Source organism: Simochromis diagramma, unplaced genomic scaffold (assembly GCF_900408965.1).
Source record: "Simochromis diagramma unplaced genomic scaffold, fSimDia1.1 OVJJ01000361.1, whole genome shotgun sequence".
Lineage (NCBI taxonomy): Eukaryota > Metazoa > Chordata > Actinopteri > Cichliformes > Cichlidae > Simochromis > Simochromis diagramma.
In genome coordinates, this window is record NW_024386860.1 from 13,512,565 (window position 1) to 13,528,663 (window position 16,099).

General features: G+C 40.3%; 1 protein-coding gene across 8 annotated transcripts in view; it reads right to left on the reverse strand.

Annotated features, from left to right (window-relative positions):
* cspg5a (chondroitin sulfate proteoglycan 5a) overlaps nt 1-16,099 on the reverse strand; it is a 61,309-nt gene that overhangs the window by 37,722 nt on the left and 7,488 nt on the right. For all 8 annotated transcript variants that reach the window (XM_040030651.1, XM_040030649.1, XM_040030652.1 and 5 more), the window contains exon 2: nt 1,243-2,227. In XM_040030651.1, the coding sequence (XP_039886585.1) occupies nt 1,243-2,227 (985 nt within the window). The remainder of the gene's footprint in view (nt 1-1,242; nt 2,228-16,099) is intronic.

Consider the following 16,099-nt stretch of genomic DNA (forward strand, 5'->3'; position numbering starts at 1 on the left):
ACGCATTTTTGTGAACTTGCCTTCTCTAAAACAAACCACAATTTATTTTCTTAATCATAACCAAATAGTTTTAGCGCCTGATTCTGACCAAACTATGAAAGCTAAAGTGAAAACAAAACTAAACCAAACCAAAACTCCCACAAGGGACATGATGTGGTCTCCTAGTTGACAGCTGTGTGATCTATATCATCGTCACTCCAATTTCTCCAGTCTCCAGAGCTGTGTGTAACAGCACAAACACCAAAGCCTTACCTTATGTTTTTGTTCTAATCAACATGTTAATTGAGACTCTTTGAGGATCCTAGAAAGCTTTTCAGAGCTGGAGTGAGGGCTGTGAACAGCTGTCTGTGTTTTTCAAAAGTCAGTTTTGTTTTCTGAAAAGCAAACCCTTAGTTTGGCGCACAAAGCCGGGGCTGGAATGAATCTTACTATTCAGAACGCAGTCATTTTAAATGTGAAATGATTTTGCCCTCATCTGAATGCGGACAGGACTACGAGGCAATGTTTTGATCCACAGATGCTCTCTGATAGTTGACGTTCAGTGCTCACATTGACCTGAAAATGTTCAGTGGCTTACATTAAATTTTCATAAATGATGCACTTAATCCGTTTGACTTTTGACCTCCACCTAGATTCGCCTCCACAGCAACCCCATTGGACTGAGTCCCGAGGAAAGTTATTAATGCAGCGTGTAGCTGATGCCCGAGAAGCTAGTCGTAATGTAATGGCACAGAACTGGTCCTAAATATGAGATCCTAAATTTAAGATAGCATCTAATTTACAGTTTGTTATATACATCTGAGAGAGTCTTTGTATGTGTTTACAAAACTTTGCCTTCAACTTTATGCATGTGTGTTCATAAAATCCTGTTTATTAGAGTCTGTGCAAAGTCCAGCTCTGGCAAATGGGGGGCCATTCCCTCATAAAACGCTCTTAAAATGCACTGTTTTTTATTTTGTTTCTGAGCTTTTCCACATGTTTCTAACCAAAAAGCAGAAAACTAAATCAGAAGTTTGCTGAAGCTCCATTCAGCCTATCAGATAACACATTTATTTGTTTATTTTTTAACACAGTCGCAAATAAGTTAACCCGTTTAAGCCTCACACAGCTACATTTGTATTAAGTGGGTGATATTTTTGAGGCAGGTTAAAGCACACTAACAGAACCTGCTGAGTGGTTTGGTCTTGTTTCATATAGTGTTTGTATAGGCTGGTGTGACTGAGTGATCGTCATGTGTCATACCTGCAGAAAACCTCCACGCCATCCAACTGGTAACACTGTCCTCCATTGAAGCAATAGTTGGGCAGCATGTCACACTGCGAGCGGCAACTTCCGTTTATCATCTGGTAGCCCACACGGCATCCATTTGGTAAGGCCGCTGGAGGGGCTACCACAGGGTCTTTTGGTACTGGAGCTCTCGCACCAGGAAATGACCCCCCAGGGAAGAATGAGCCAGACCCGGGAAGCTGTGGCTTGGAACGAGCAGGAGACCCAGCAGCAAGTCGGAGATCTTCATCGGTGTCATAAGCATCAGTTGTGGTGCTGTAGGTGTACTCATCAGCAGTGGGGGATACACCGTCGTCATAGGGTGTAAGATAGTCGTAAGTATCTGGCATTGCCCAGGAGGTTGTGTCGCCACCTTGCAGCTCATGGGCCAGTGATGAAGGTGAGGCGGGGGCGAGGTCTAGGTTGCGCCCACGAGAAGAGGGGTCAAAGAAGTCCACGTGGAGGACATCAGGGTTAGAGGGGTTAGTGGCGGCTGGGGGTGGGGCAGCGGTTGTGGTAAAAAGGTGGTCCAGGTCGAACACAGCTGTGTCCTTGGCATGGATCCAAGGTGGGTCAGTGTGTGGCTGACGCTCCTCTTCATCATCATCCTCCTCCTTGCCCTCGTCAACTCCCTGTTTGCGTGGGTTGCTAGGCAACAGATGCTCCGTCTCAGCTGAGTCGGGGCTGAGCTGTGGTGGAGTAGCCACACTGGCATCTTCTACTGTGGAAACCACCGTTTCACCAAACATGCCACTACTCTGCTCCTCCTCCTCGCCGCCACGGGGGATACGGCCAGCCCTTGGGGTCACGGTGCTGACTGGCTCAGGGGTGGCTGGGCTATTTATTCCAGTTACCACAGCAAACATTTTGTTGACTTTGATTGGCCCTTCCTCTTCGTTAAGCAGGGAGGTGACATTGGACGCACTATCCGGCTCAGTGACATTGATCCCAACAGCGTTTCCTGCAAAGACACAGAAAGAGGTGTAAAGTAAACAGAAGGGAATTTTGGAATACCAAAGAATTCCCACTTTCTGAACTCTCTGGAAGACGCCACTTGCAAAATCATCCAGAGTGAAGAGGCCCAAAAGTGTAAAATCGATGATCTAAAAAAAGAAAATTCTAATATTTTTAGTTTTCAGTTCAGAGACAAGGAATGTGGTTGAGTTTGTTAATTTTTTATGTGGGTTTAAAATGTAGTAAAAAGTTTTTACTAAGTAACATTTGGTAACAGCACTACAAGCTACTTTTTGATATTTTGCATTTTAATTTCACACAATACTTGATCAGAAGCCATCTGACAGACGTCATTTTTGACCACCTTAGCTGCTTCTCTTGCACATCCTAAGTTTCTGGTGTGATTTAACTACCAATAGCATCTCTTGAAGTCATCATTTGAAAAAAAGGTGCCTTCAAGTGCCTTCAACTCTGCTAATGTGTCATAATTCCACATTAGCAGAGTGCAACCTTTTCTCTCAGCAAAATCCGCTTCACTGCAAGAAAAAACAAATGGACATCTGTATTATTTCATTTCAGTTTAATCATATGATCAACACTGCAAAAAACGAAAATAAAATACAGTTCTTCTGTCAAAAGCAGGTGTAAGCAATTTAGCCATTTAGCCCCCTTTAACTCTTATTCACTCATTACTACATCTACAGCGGCCTCTATGTGAACTGCAGCCAAAGCTGTCAATCGACTCTGTTAGCATTTGAAAAGTGGCCCATGGGAAACACCGCCTTACATAAATATCACTCTGCATTATGAATATTCAAGCCATGAAGGTGATATAATTGTAAACACTGGGGTTTACCATTATGCATGAATTTCTTTTTGAAACTGTGAGCAGAGTCATGCTTCAGTACCGCTTGAATGAAAACATAGAGTTTAATGAGGTGAAAACAATTTAGCTCCCGAAAAGAGACAAATTTGCATCATTAAAAACCTTTTAACCCTCCAATTAACCTATTTCTATGAAACATAGCTGCTTTGACTTGTAGGACCTAAACTGTATGATTCTGACGCTGAGTGACTGCATTATTAACAGTGACTGAGAAATTCTATAAAATACACTTAAAAAAAAAACAATGATAAAACTATGTTAATATTCCTTTTTTGGATATGTTTGTACTGCTGACTAAAAGGTGATGATAACCTCAATTCCCCGAGGATCCCGAAAGCCCCAAACCCTCTGAGCATGTTTTGATTTTTGGATGATTTAATTCACAAATATTTGAACCACTTTGTCACAACTTCAGCAAATAACCCCATTTTTATTAGCTCATTATAAGGCTCTGTGCTCTACATGTATTCCTACACTAAGTTGTCCTTAATTAAATTATAACAAAAGAGGCCCAACAGGAAATTTGTGCTCATGGACCCCCAACAGGTTAATCCGGCTGCAGTTACCACAGATTATTAATTTAAAGCTAAAACTGCAGTTTTCAAATTTCTTTTGTTATCATCTGGACCAACGAGTTTCTCACTGTGTACCAACATCAGAGAAAGCTGTGCTCTAAGACAGGTTAAAACAAACTCCTATTACCAGTGTAGTTCCTCTAAATTCCAATGCAACAATGGGTTTAATGACCACGATGTTATATGTTATATGCAGCATACCTGCTTAGAGTATAGATGAACCCATCCGATATTACATATTGCTATCGGTCCGATACTGACGTAAATTACTGGATCGGATATTGGAGAGAAATAAAAAATGTAATCCGATCCATTAAATATCAAAAAAGCACCTCACAAAACTTGCAACATGGCGTAACTCGGCTCATAACCATAGCACGTCAGAGCAGTGTGCTCACGTGATAGAGTGTATTTGATAGAGTGTGTGTATTTGTAGCCTCCCTACCAAACCGGCATTTCATCTCCGAGGAAGTTATCCCAGAGAGAAGTAAAGCAAGTGTGTAAGTTCATCTCTGAATGTTTGTAAAGCATTCCAGCGTTAAGCTTAACAACCGATATATGGAGCGACTGTCTCTTCTCTCTCCCTCCCTCTCCTGCTGCTACTTCAATCATGAAACTGATCAATGATCAGCTGATCGGCTTTTCTGTCGCTAATCCGTCTCTCTTCTTTGTTTTTGGCCCACTTTGCACCAGAAAGAGGAAACCAGCGGCTGAACAACAGCAGCACGTTTAAGCTTGATAAGCTGTTGTTAGAATTTATTTAATATCACTTTCTACACCAGGATCCTTTTCTACGTAGTTGACGACTGGTAACTGTGCAGGGGCGGATCTAGCAAAGTTTAGTGTTGTTGTTTATTTAAACTTGAGTATGAACTTATACAAAATGGAGCAAGATATTAAAAAAACAGTTTTATTGATTAAAAAACACACTATATCGGATTCATATCGGTATCGGCAGATATCCAAATTTATGATATCGGTATCGTATCGGACATAAAAAAGTGGTATCGTGCCATCTCTAGCTTAGAGATTTTTACATCTGACAATCAGAAAGCTTTTAAGGTAGTTAAATAACCTTGATGAGATGAACTGTGCTGATAAAGAAGCCAAATCAACATCCAAAAGGTGGAAACTATCTTTTTCACCTCATGCAGTAACTTTGCCTTAAATAAAGCTCCCCTTTATGACCTGGCTTGTGAAACAGCCTTAGCTATAAAAAGAAATTGTGTGCATCCAGAAATAGAAGAAAAATGCTGATCCCAAATAAGCCGTGACATCAGAACTATTACTATGAAATATTAAACCATCAAGGGACTGAAACAGGGGTTGGGAACAGATCACCGAAAACATCACCATCTTTTTGTATGTGACCTGGCCCTGTAAGCAAAGCAGCACAAAGTGAATGCTTATTTATGGGTATCTAACACCAATGTACTCTGCCTATCACCAGGAAGAGGCTTAAAATCAGATCATGGGAACACAAATATTGGCAACGTAACAAGAAAAACTGAAGGAAATGCAACATCTGTTGTTAATTAACTACATACATATTCAATAATGATTCAGCTGGTCCTGTTTGCGCTTTCCAGAGAATTTAAGTTTCACAAACCAGTGATCCACACAGTGATCCACACAGTGACTTCACACGCGGAGCTTATTTGTCATTACAGAACGAACAGAGTGGGTTCAAGGAGGCTGGCTAGTAAAACAAATCAAAACGAGGCATGATTGGCTGTATCCTTATCCTTTGGTCGATTACTTCATCCGAGGGTGGCTTGTTGAGTCATGCAGAAAGCTGCTTTGCTGCCGCTCCCTCTTTGGATTAAAAGAATAATTCACTAATGTCTCTGAATGGTGAGGAGCTGGGATTAGGGATTACAGGACTAGAGAATGGAAGGGATTTGGGGGTGCCCTGCAGGGGGGAGGTGATGATCTTGGGGAGACTCAGACAAGACAATGTCTCGACAGCTGTAAGAAAACTGTAACCTAAATTTGTAGTGTAACATGCCATTTATACCGTAAATCATAATGAAACATTGCACTTCATTTTCAGAATGAGTATGTGCCAGTTCTTTCCAGTAAACCAATCACAGAGAACCTCCCAACTGATCTCAAACATAGAAGTAATGTTCTCGACATGACTCTTACCGACTGACACGTTCAGCCGTCAGTTGGTAAATAGTGGAATTTTTTTCACTAACGTCTCTGCTACTATATCTCCTGCTAGTTTTTCTATAAGCCACTAATTGATAATGAAAGTGTTTTAATAGAAATTTACATTGGAAAACTGTTTCTTTTAGGCAGGTAGTAGTTTTATTCGGAGGAAAAAAAGATAAATGAATAATGATAAATAAATAAAATGGCTCTTCAGTCTCTTTTGGCAGAGACACAAGTCATATCAGGCTGTGACTCAGACTAAATTTGTTACGGCGATGGTTTGATTTAGTACTCTAGTTTATTACATTTTCCTAGATCCAACTTTCTGCTCAAATGCAATAGTAATGGTTCCAGTCAAAAATATTTTTCCATGTTAAGACGATAAGATTTCCTAATTAACTGACTACTGTATCAGAGACCAAGGCCTAGTCAGCTCCAATAGAAAAGAAAACATTATGCACAATGAGTTTTTAATAAGCACAAGATATTAAAAAGGTCTTCTGCATGACATATTTATCTGAAGAGAGATCATATCTGCTTTATAAGAAAAGATCGTATCAGCCCGGAGTTTAATATTAATATTGAGTCTGACTGCAATATTCACCATTTATTATCTGCACTCATAAAAAGGACCGACATCACATTTATGTAACCTGTTTTGGGCACGCACTAATTCAAGTCACCAAAGTTGAGTCACCAATGATCCCCACACAGTGAATAAATGCACTGTTGGTCCTGTAAGGAGCTTTGGCTAACAGCCTCCTCCAAAAAGCATATGTGAGGATATCTGCGAGGATCTTTGCTGACTGCTGTTAATCTCAGATGGTGAGGCTGTGGGCATTTTAATCTCTAAATGTTTTCCTGAACACTCTGTGTTATCTCCACTTACACAGCGAGAAGTTCGTTAAATCTCATTGCCACCAAAATTTTATGACTATGACGAGATGTCTGACCAAAGCAAACACATGCCTTTAGATAGTCAGAAGCTGCAATCTAATAGTGGCGTCACTTCACAAGTGCAGAAAAAAAAAGAAACATCTGGCTTCTGAATATTTTGGTAGAGAAAAAGATTAAAATATCTGAAAATTGTAACTGCCCAAATGACATGTTTAATTGTTGAAAAATTACCACAAAATTACAAATAATGAGCCTTGAATATGATAAATAAATTAAAAAATTTATAAAATATGAAAACTGTAGAGATAGACTGGCAAATTTATGATTTATAATTAAAAATATCACATCAGCACACATAAGTATAGGACCATAATTCACCTGACTATGTCACTTCAAGTTTAAAGCTGCAATATCATGAGATTGGGGCCTGTTGTATGTAAGTTCAGTGTGCGGTCTTATCATGCTTCTGGGATCGTGAAAACCTGCAGATACTCCCTCAGACTCACAATTATATTCACTGTATAGTAAACAAGATCACACAGTATGTTCAAAGACGCAATACAGTGCACTAAAACAAACTAATCCAAATAAGCGCACGTGCGTAAGGCTCCTTCCAAGCGGTCCTGTCATCATTAGGCAGTAGGCTGTCACATCAGCTGCAAGGTATTTGACAGGTGGAAGCCTTCAGTTTATTCAAAGATTCTTTTCTGGCGCTGCAACATTGAGCTGCATCTTTGAAGCTGCGGTCATTCTGGGGCTAATCCCTCCAGCAGTCCCTCAATGTACTGCTGTTTAACACATCAACTGAGCAGCCAGGGGATAATATGCCAAAACCACAATCTCTCTATTGCTCCCTCACACACATTAAAGAAATGGGCTTCACAGTAACTACACAAAAACATTTTACATGCCTAATATTTGATGCTCACTAGAAAATTAGGATTTAAGATGCGTGCATAAACACACTGCCTTTCGTTTGCTTCCCATATCTCGTGCTCTTTGTCTACGCACACCTGATGGGAATAGACTCACCGCATGACAGCTTGTCCACATGAGCACAATATCTGAGACAGACAGACAGTATTCGACATAACATACTCCTCCTTTAGCTGCTGCAACAAACCTGATGAATACAAACCGTACAGGCTGAGAAGCAGACAGTAATGGCTACAGCACAACCGTAGATAATGACAGCAGGGTGATGGCGAGAGATGATGACAAGGGAAGAGAAGTAACACAGTGACAGAGGGGGGGAAGCTCAATGAAAAACTAAGGGAGGGGGTGACAGTGTGAGGGATGGAGTGAGATGGTGAAAAAGCCAAAGTAAGAGTGACAAAGAGAGAGAGAGAGGAGGATACTTTCATGGTCTATGAAATACTCTTGGAGTTTTACTCTCACTATGTCTGTCAGTAGCCAAGGTGAAAAAAGTACACTGCAAAGATCTCCTATCCACTCTGTACTGTCAGCTGTCAGTCACCTTAAATCTAACACTGTTTCTGCTGGATAATATTACAGTATGCTTCTGGTTCAACAGGCAGTGCTTAAAGACCACTGGTGTGTGCATGCTTGACAGCATTTGCAATTGGTACCATTCAACTTACACAAAATTGCATTAAGTCTCCAAGAGGTTGAACTACTATGATCAGATCAGATCCAGAGTCTGTGACATGTTTTTGGGAGAATATGTACACTTTAGTTTCTAGTTCCACATTTAATATTCAGCTGTATTCAACTGTACTATCAGTGCTTTGCAGTATCATAGGTACACAGGTCTCCACAAACATGTTGAATTAGCAGGGTGATTTGTCGTAGGCTTTCACCGACAGTAATTGCAAGGAGCCGTGACAGGCATGACCGAGCCTTTAGGACAAACATCTCTAATGACTTGTCACTTTGTTACCATACGGGATGTAAAACAGCACTGACACAATTCTGTTGTGAGATATGAGTAATGACAGGACATTACGGAAACTGGATCTTAACATTGCTTCATTCTTGGCAGCTGTTTATGAGCCAGAAAAGCGTCATTCTGGATAAAAACGGAGGATGGGTGGAGCACAAAAATTACCGAAGCTGAGGCTGGCGTCGTGCCAGTTTCAAAATTTTTGGAGCTTGTCATTTGACGGCTTTTAGTGGAACAGAATAGAATAGATCTTTTTCCGTCACTGTTATAAGCACAATGAAACACAGTATAAGTCTGATTTGTAGGATTCAAAGAAAGAAATGAGTTCGGTTAGGTAACATTTTGTTATATGACAGTTTTTCTTATATTCTCAGTTCTTTGCACAAAGTAGATTTGTAATCAGCTCTCCTCACAATCTTTTGGGGTAACTTTACACAGATCTCATGTAGCCAGTATGCCGATATCCACTAAGCGACTCTACAAGAGCCAAACCTCTAACTTAAAGCCTGTTCTCTACTCTGCACAGTGAACTTTTCACCAGCAGTTTGCATCTCTAAAGCTTGAAATCAATGTGGATGTGCACTCGCTTTACTGACAGCTGATGCACTTTACTGACTGACTCTGCATTATTCAGTATATGCATTTTTTTTTTCTTACATCTTTACATATGCAATGTTGTGCAACCCGCCTACAGTAATTAAAAAATGAGTAAGGCACAGCCACAAAGTTTCTTATACTGTATCACCAATGAAAAAACACTCCAAAGAAGAGTAGAGCTGCTGCTTTAAAACTGTAGTTGCTTTAAAACTACTTGAAGACCTGTTCCTCTACACATGAAAGATAACTTTGAGCCCACATTCCAACTGCTAGACGCTGAGTACAGAAGGCTCATCTACAAGTTAGCACACTCAAACTTGTTTATGCACAATAACTTCTGCAGACAGAACTCATGCGGTCTGCTGTTTGAGACCACAGTGGTGTTAATGTGCCAGAATCCTCACTGTGCATCTGTGGACTGGGCTCCAGTTAAGTGCAATTGTCTTCCTTTCAATGGCTCATTAGCTTAATTGGATTAACGAGGAGGAACCGTTTGACAGACAGCTGGTTAAGGAGCTGCGTCTGTGACAGCCCGAGAAAGTAAGTTCTGCATCACATCGGTACACGGCATGTTTATCCCACAGTTGTTCTAATGAGCTGCAGGTAATGTAGAAAATTCACAATTTATACAGAATAAATATTTGCTATTCAGTGGTGGTATAAGTCACCTGAAGTACTTTAGCATTTTTAATGTGCACGATATCCACAACTAAATTAATAAATGGTATAATCAGGCTATGACTTATTGCCTTGTCTAAGACTCATACATAAGCGTTTCATTGTTTATGTTCATGCCTTCAGAACATAAGAGGAAACTTAAGAACAAAAGGATCAAAGTTTATGTAAATGCTGTTTACCTGTGGGCTCCGATAACCCAGTCTGTGTACGTGTCATTAAAAACAAATGATGTTGAGTGAGATCTCATTATGATTCGCCGATGACAGAAGCTCAACCTCCAACAAAATTAAAAACTAAAAACAGAATTTCCATAACACATCAAAGCAGCCACTAACAGTCTCATCACACAGTCAGTTTAGTAGATGTTCTATTGCTTTTAATCATGTCACTAGTGACATCTTCAGTTCTTTTATTGCACATTCAAAACTCACCATTTGTTGCTTGGACCTTTTGATGGTGTGGCTTTGCACCCTGCACTTTCTAGGATTAAGAAATGTTCAACCTCAGCTTTCACACCAAGAATAAATGGAAAGTTCTCAAAGTACACAGAAGAAATAAATTCACCCACAAATCAGCCGAGCAGGGTACATCATAGAGATCGTCAAAGGTTTAGAGCAGATACTAAAATGGACAAAAGGCCTGTTTTACAGTATCATTTTATCAGTGAATCACACCTCTAAAATTTGGTTGACATTTGAACTTTGGTATTAAGCTGAAAGTTGTCTCTTCTTATTTTTAAATCAAAAGTGAGATTCGTGAGTTCATGAGTTGAAAACATGGGGATATTTTTTTTTTTTTTTGCATTTTAGCAGAGACTGTTTTGGAAATTAGTTTTCAAAAGTCCAACCTTTTGCCCCTGCTCAAAATAGTTTACTCTATAATACAGTAGGGTTTGCATTAAAAAGAAGAACTTAACCGAACGGCCTTATACCCGAGTAATGCCACAAAACTGGTTAACCTAAGCTGCAAGGTTCAGTCAGAGAGCGTCAGTACAGGATTTTGGACTCTGTCAGGGTCTGAGACACACCAGTTGAGGCTCAAATGAGAAACCACCGAAATAAAAGAGCCTTTGTTTGTTTCCCTCCCACTTCAAATGAGACAATTAAACAGCATTACGCAAGATGACGCCTCACGCCGCATGTCTGTGAATCTGTTTATGGTTGTGATTTTGAGTGTGTATGTGTCTGTGCTGTCTCTCTGCCAGCACAGCCCACTGGTAATTGGGGTGGCTTCCAGCTCCCCCAGCGAAGGGTGTGGATGGTCATAATGAGAAGAGAGAGTTCGGCTTTAGTGTGTGTGTGCGCGCATCAGACTGATTGTTAGGGGGTGATGGCGCCTCAAGGCCAAGTGCTGTTAGCCTGTGCTGGCGAGCTGCCGACCCTCAGGCTTCGCCCTTTGTTTAACCCAGATCAGTTTGGAGAGAGGAAGCCACTAAACCACCCACAGACCTAGGGGACTCCGACTGGCCTTGACAGACTGTAAAGAAGAAGTTGATTGATAGTGACAGTTAGGGCCCGCCAGTCACTTTGGTGACCCAGAGTGGACTTTGAAGGTGAAAGGTTGGACAGTGGACAGATGACATAGAAAGGCTTGTAAGCGTCCGTTTAAGCACTGTGGTGCTAAACTGCCCATGATGCTGTTTTTGTGTGTCTACATTACAGTATTAGCTTAAAATTTGAAAGCATGTAACAGATTATCTGTAATAATTTGCTCTGCCAAGAAAAAAGAAAAGGAAAATTGGAGGCAGTGTAAGTTTATTCATCAGTCATAAATTGCTGTGGAGTTGGGTTGGATGTGGTGGGCAGATAAAAAATATCTACGAGGGGAGGATCCTTGCAAAAAGCGCACAAAGTAGTATTTGTGTGAACTAAATAATGCAAATTGTATTGAAAAAGGGAAATCCTGAAAAAATCAGCATCTCTTTAAAATGAACTAAAGGTGAATAATTACATGGTGCTAGTGGGAAGAGCACTGTTTCTCAAATGAGGGTATTAGTACTCCATATTCTCAGTCTTGGACTCTGTTACGTAGCTATGAGTGACTAATAGTTGAGTGACTAAAAAGTGAATATCTATTTAATTTTTACTGGATCTTCAAGCAGTCCCTTGGATCATCTTTTGTCTGTTTATGGCCCTTTACTTGACTTTCGCAAATAGAACTCATTGCATTAAAAAAAAAAAAATCCTGTAACCTACTAAATCACACAATTTTGTTATTTTGATTGAAACTTCTCACATTTATCTGTAAATATTTTAGCCAAAATCTAATCCAAAGGTGAACAACACAAACATCTACAGAAACAAAGATTGCAAAGTAGCGTAACATAACAGGCATGTTGCTGTTAAAAGGGAATTTTTTCCCCTCTACATATAATATTTTGTGATGGGTTTGACATACCAAAAGCATTTGAAAACCAATAGACTGAAAAATAACACAACAACTGACATGAGTTTCTAGTTTTACTACAGTTCACATTTTTTGCTTTCTTGACAAAAAATGCTTTCACTTTGAATACACCTTTATCTAGGTACAATATTTGCCATTCATTTTTCATAGTTTATTGGATTAGTCATTATGGATTTAAAACCCCCCCCCACTACAAATAGTATCTTTGCCTTAAATAAAGATTCATTAAAAACACAGCAATCTAACTCCAATTTGATCATGTAGTCATGATAAAACCCGAATCTATCCCCAAAATGGTTTTCCCAAGTTGTTAAAGGCAAAAAACAGGACTTTGGTGTTTTTCTAGTAGTGACTGGATGTTATTCACAGGAATGAGATGATTCTGTGAAGGCGCTGGCACAGAAGTGACCACAGAAGAGACCAGTGAAGCCCAGTGAATGGTGATGAAACAGAGTGACTGAGAGCCTCTTTAACTCATTCTCATTGATCCCAGCTTCAAATACCTGAACCACATGAGAGCCACAGACACATTCCTCATCTCTTATCCTATTCCCACACTCGTTCTAACGAATGGGACACAAGGCCTCTTTATCTTTACTCGTGCTGCTCATTAATATCGACATAAAGCAGCGTTCTGCACTCTGTAACTGTTTTTCCTCACTGTCTCTTATTTTTCACTCATCCATTTCCTTTCCTATTCTCTCTGACCTGCCATCTCCTTACATGCTCCTAACCTCCCCACATCTTACATCATAAATATTACTCATCATGTCATCCCTTCCTCCTTCACTTTCCCTTTCATTTGTGCAATTCTTCCTCTCTATCACCATCTCTTAATTTTCTCTCTCTTTTCACACTCTGATTTCTCTTTTCCAGTCTGACGCTGCCTTTTTTTCCCTTCCGTCGTATAAATCCTTTCATTTCTGATTCTACAGGTGGTGGGATGGAGGAAGGATGTGTTGCCATGGATACACTCTCAGCCTCTCTAGGGTTGATGTAATGCTCCGAACCCAACAAGAACGACATACATACACATAAAACATACACTAACACACTCATGGACAAACACACACACATGCACACCAAATAATACAACAATTGTCTGTGAAGGTTGATCTCAGAGTTTTGTGCACATTTGCTCACACATGAGCTTTTCCTCCACCTCTTTTCATTTCAGTGACAGTTGCGATTTGGTGCAAGTCCATGCACACTGCACATGTGCATATACGCATCTAAAGTTACACAGTTTGTTTTCCTCCTCTGCTGCAACAAATATGGGTTTATGAGAGCGCAACAGCACACTCAACACCCTCATCTGAAATTTGAATGCCAAATTTTTTGGTATTAATTTATGAATGGTGAGCGGGAATTTAGTACAACAAGGATATCTGCTGCATCATTTTAGGCAGTTGCATTTAGGTGCCTTGAGCAACGAGTGGATGATTTCAGTCTGCTAGTAATTTGTTACCATTGTACAAGGAGTAGCTGGATGTTGCATGTGGACCTTGTTTCTGTCACTAGTATTGAAAAATGGTCAAACACTCGAAGCAACTTGCCCTCTGCTTCCCATGGAGACTACAAAAAATGTCATTATAAAGACTGCAGCCAGATCAACCTTAACTCCCACTACAACCAGCTCACTCCAACTGTCTCACTCATCCACACCCAACAAGTTTCTTATAAATTGGGGTCAAGCATTAAGTTTTGTATCTCATAGTTTAAAAGGGAAAGAGAGAATGACCAGAACGCTCCTCTACAAGGACAATTTATTTCAACGCTTGTAGAAATTTCAGGTCAAATAGCATTGTGTGAATTAAGCAAAGATCACACAAAATCATTGGTACTGACAAAAGAGACAAAAAAATGATTCAAACTGTTCTCACATTTACTAACTCAAAGTCAACTTACTCAGCTTGTAGCTGCCATTAGAATGACACAAACAGGAATTTTCTTATCTTATGTCCTTTGTCTCTACCTTTCAAAATCCTTACATATATTTCAAAAACTGAAGTGTTTTTTTTTAAGTGTTTTGTTTAAATGACAATGATCTGGTTAAGTTTGTTTATGTGTAAATAAAATGTGTCTTGATGGAAAGTCATCAAAGGTATGACGTCTGTGAAGGTTCTCAGTCACTCAGGTCATCGTAGTCTAAGGAGCTTGGAAAGAAAAGCGTCTGGACTTCCTTAAGTTGCTTGAAGACGTTTCACGTCTCATCTGAGAAGCTTCTTCAGTTCTAAGGTCAAACAGTGGAGAGTCCCAGACTTGAGCCCTGTAGGAGTGTCCCCCCAAGAGGGTCAAGGACCCCATACTGATCCTCTACCTAATCACATGAGCCAAGGTGTGAAAACGGGTGTAGCTCGCATTCAGCCAAGGTTTCGGGTCAACTCATTGTGAAACCTGGCCCCTACCCTATCATGTGATTTCCTAAGGTCAACAGGCCCAGGATGTCAGTGGGCGTTAAGGTGTCTGGGCAGGGATCTCAAAACTGGGTTATAGATGGCAGACAGTAGGTGTCGTAAGCCACCGCCTCTGTTCAAAGATGGTCGTTCACAGTGGACATAAATGGTATGACTTTTGTTTTTTTTAATTAATGGGATAACAATAAACATCTTTCAATGGTCCAAACACGTAGCCAATCACAGCAAGAACTCCATGCAAATGCTAGATAGTCTGTTTTGGAAAGCTTGGGAAATATTTAAATATATAACTTTAGGAGTTAAATTGGGTCTGGGTTCACCAGCTTGCAGAAGACAATGAATAAACATGAAAAAACTGATGTTTTGACCCATCCATCCACCCCAGCCTACTCCCCTCATAGTTATTACAAAAGGCAAACCTGTTTATTTTGCATGAACCACAATGCTGCTGCATGCATGAATGAATCAGTCAGATGTACACAGATCAGCATTTACTGTTAGCAGGACCTATATCTATCTGGACATTGTAATATAAGACTCTGATGCTGCAGACCCTGTGCTCATTAGTGTCAGAAATACTGGATTTAAAATGTTTTTGTCATGTTACCATGACAATTTCCCAAAGCCTGAAATCAGTTTTATTAAGACTAACTCTGATTAAACAATTTATTTAATGTCCAATCACTTAATGTGCTTGATTGGTGATAAAGACTAATTGCCTGCCTGCCTTGTGTGATACTAGAGTTTACTGTCATGCAAATTTGACCGTAAACTGTGAAGCAAACATCACACAATAGGGAAAAAAACCCCACTATGTAAACTATATAAACCCAGCTGCATAATTATGTCCTTTCCTTCCTGGTTGTTAGCCACGACAGGTGTGTGTGCGTCTGTGTATACCCTCACAGTGGTGTGTGATGGGCAGACTGAATGTTAATATGACAACCTGCAGTAGAGGCGGGAATGCGCACAGCCAGCTAAGGAGAGCTGGTGCACGAGCATGAACTCAGTGACTCGCATTACCAAGGACACGCTCTCAGACAGGCAGTCTAGCACCTACATAACACATTAAAAACAAACACATTTTAAGAGAGATAGACAGTAGAAAGCTGCTACTCTGTAGTACTGGTAACACAAAGAGACAGGTGCAAGCCTACACACAAGCGAAAAAAGATCTGATTCATCTTTCATACATTTTTCACCTTTTGCCTCACACACACACTACCTGCATAAAGACAGAAACATGTAAATTAATGTTCAAGGGTATGCAGAGTTTGAGTGCGCCAACTCAGCACTGCAAAGGAAAAAAAAAAGGCGCACATCCTGTATCATATTGTCTTTGAGGGGGGAGAAAGGACAGAGG